Here is a 2,083-nt window from a genome sequence, read left to right on the forward strand (position 1 = left end):
AGAGTTCTTGTATTGTATTTATATAATGGATGTGTTAAGACATTTTATAATTACATATTAATATTCTTGTTTGCATTAAAATTATTTGAAGGGACGGGGATCGGGATGCTTGATGCTGCAAACAATAATGCCGACCTAATGACAATATAATTGTGTTGTATTCAATAATAATGTCTGTGAGTACAGGGAGCGAATATATAGAGATGCTAGATACAATCCTAGTCTAACACGAATAATATAGTCCTAGTCTAATATTAATAATATAGTCCTAATACTCCCCCTCAAGCACAAGGTTGGCTAGCAAAAACATTGAGTTTGTCACGGAGAGAGTTAAAACGGAGAGACGACAGAGACTTTGTGAAAATATCCACTAGTTGATCCTTGGTTGGAATAAATTGCACTTCTAACTCCTTTTTGGCTACTTCATCGTGAACAAAATGATATTCAATCTCAATGTGCTTCGTGCATGCATGAAACACTGGATTGGCACATAAATAAGTTGCTCCCAAATTATCACAGCATAGTCGAGGAGGAGACGCAAGCGAGATGACGATTTCATGTAATAGAGAAACGAGCCATGTAACTTCTGCAGATACATCATCGAGTCCCTTGTATTCTGCTTCAGTCGATGAACGTGCCACTGTACGTTGCTTCCGACAAACCCAAGATATAAGATTACTGCCCAAGAACACAACAAAGCCACTAGTAGATTTGCAGTCATTCGGATCGCCAGCCCAATCTGAGGCAGAATAGGCGTGAATATCCATAGATGTAGACCGAGAAATACGCAGGCCAAGATTCAGGGTGCCTTTGACATACGGCAGGACTCTCTTTAGAGAGGCCCAGTCTGTAGTAGTGGCAGCATGCATATGTTGACAAAATAGATTAACATCATAAGATAGATCCAGACTAGCTACCGTAAGATACTGGAGAGCACCAGCAAGACTCCTGTATTGTGTTGGATCGGCAGAGGGAACAGCCACGTCGTCTGTGATTTTCGCAGAAGACACAGGCGTGATTACTGGCTTGTAGTCCACCATGCCAGCACGTTTGAGAATATCCTTCATGTACCGTTATTGGGATAAAAGCATACCACCAGATAACGGGACAATTTCTATTTCCAAGAAGAAAGAAGGCACACCCATATCACGAACCTAAAATTAAAGTGCTAATTTATCAATAAGAGCAGTAACACGATTTGAGTCAGAACCCATAATTAAAATGTCATTAACATACACTAAAGAAATAAAGACGAATATTGTCACGAGAATAGATAAAAAAGAAACACATCCGTCTTAGAAGGTGAGAAGCCCACAGGGACAAGAAAATCATGTAGCCTTGTGAACCATGCACGTCGAGCCTGTTTGAGACCGTATAGAGATTTTTTAAGCAAACATACATGATTAGGTAACGACTTATCCTCATAACCAGGTGGCTTCCGTGTTGGTCCCAAAAGAGATAAGATAAAAGTCTAGAGGAGGGGGGGGGGGGGGTGAATAGACTTTTAAAGTTTTTTGCACAGTAAAACAATTGCTAAGGCAACGGAGAAACCAAGACTCTTAAATAGATTGTTAGAGTCCGGTGCACAGCGGAAATAATAAACGATACGGTGTGTGTGTATATTGTGTCAAGATTATTCTCGTGCGAAGCAAGCAAGAGCAGTAAGTAAAGAAAGCAGTAAAGAACACAAGGCAATTTATAGTGGTTCGGAGGTGGTGTAATCCTCCTACTCCACTTGCTCTTATCTCTAAGAGCAATTCACTATATCCACCACTTCTTGGTTCCAAGATACAATGAATTATGTGATCTAGTGCTTTGATCACCAAGACCACACTAATCACGCCCAGTGCCACCAACACTGCTGCTTCGGGTTTCACGTCGCCGCGCTATTTTCCCAGGATTTAACGACTCCGCGTTACTTTTCCCCCATCTTCTACGCTCCGGTAGAAATGCTCCTTCCGTGATCTAGTGCTTTGATCACAAAGCCCGCACTAATTCACGCCCAATGTCTTCCGACATTGCTGCATCGGGTCTCATAACTCCGTGTGACAATCCAGGATTTCACAACTCCGTGTTACTTTCC

General features: G+C 41.6%; 1 protein-coding gene across 1 annotated transcript; it reads right to left on the reverse strand.

The window, feature by feature from the left end:
• Positions 1 to 281: 281 nt before the first annotated feature.
• On the reverse strand, positions 282 to 1,067 carry LOC109167422 (uncharacterized mitochondrial protein AtMg00810-like). Its single transcript, XM_019316437.1, has one exon. It carries the CDS (start codon positions 1,065 to 1,067, stop codon positions 282 to 284), a length of 786 nt encoding a protein of 261 aa, XP_019171982.1.
• Between the last annotated feature and the right edge of the window lie 1,016 nt (positions 1,068 to 2,083).

This window comes from Ipomoea nil, unplaced genomic scaffold (assembly GCF_001879475.1).
Source record: "Ipomoea nil cultivar Tokyo-kokei standard unplaced genomic scaffold, Asagao_1.1 scaffold3162, whole genome shotgun sequence".
In the NCBI taxonomy this organism is placed as follows: Eukaryota; Viridiplantae; Streptophyta; class Magnoliopsida; order Solanales; family Convolvulaceae; genus Ipomoea; species Ipomoea nil.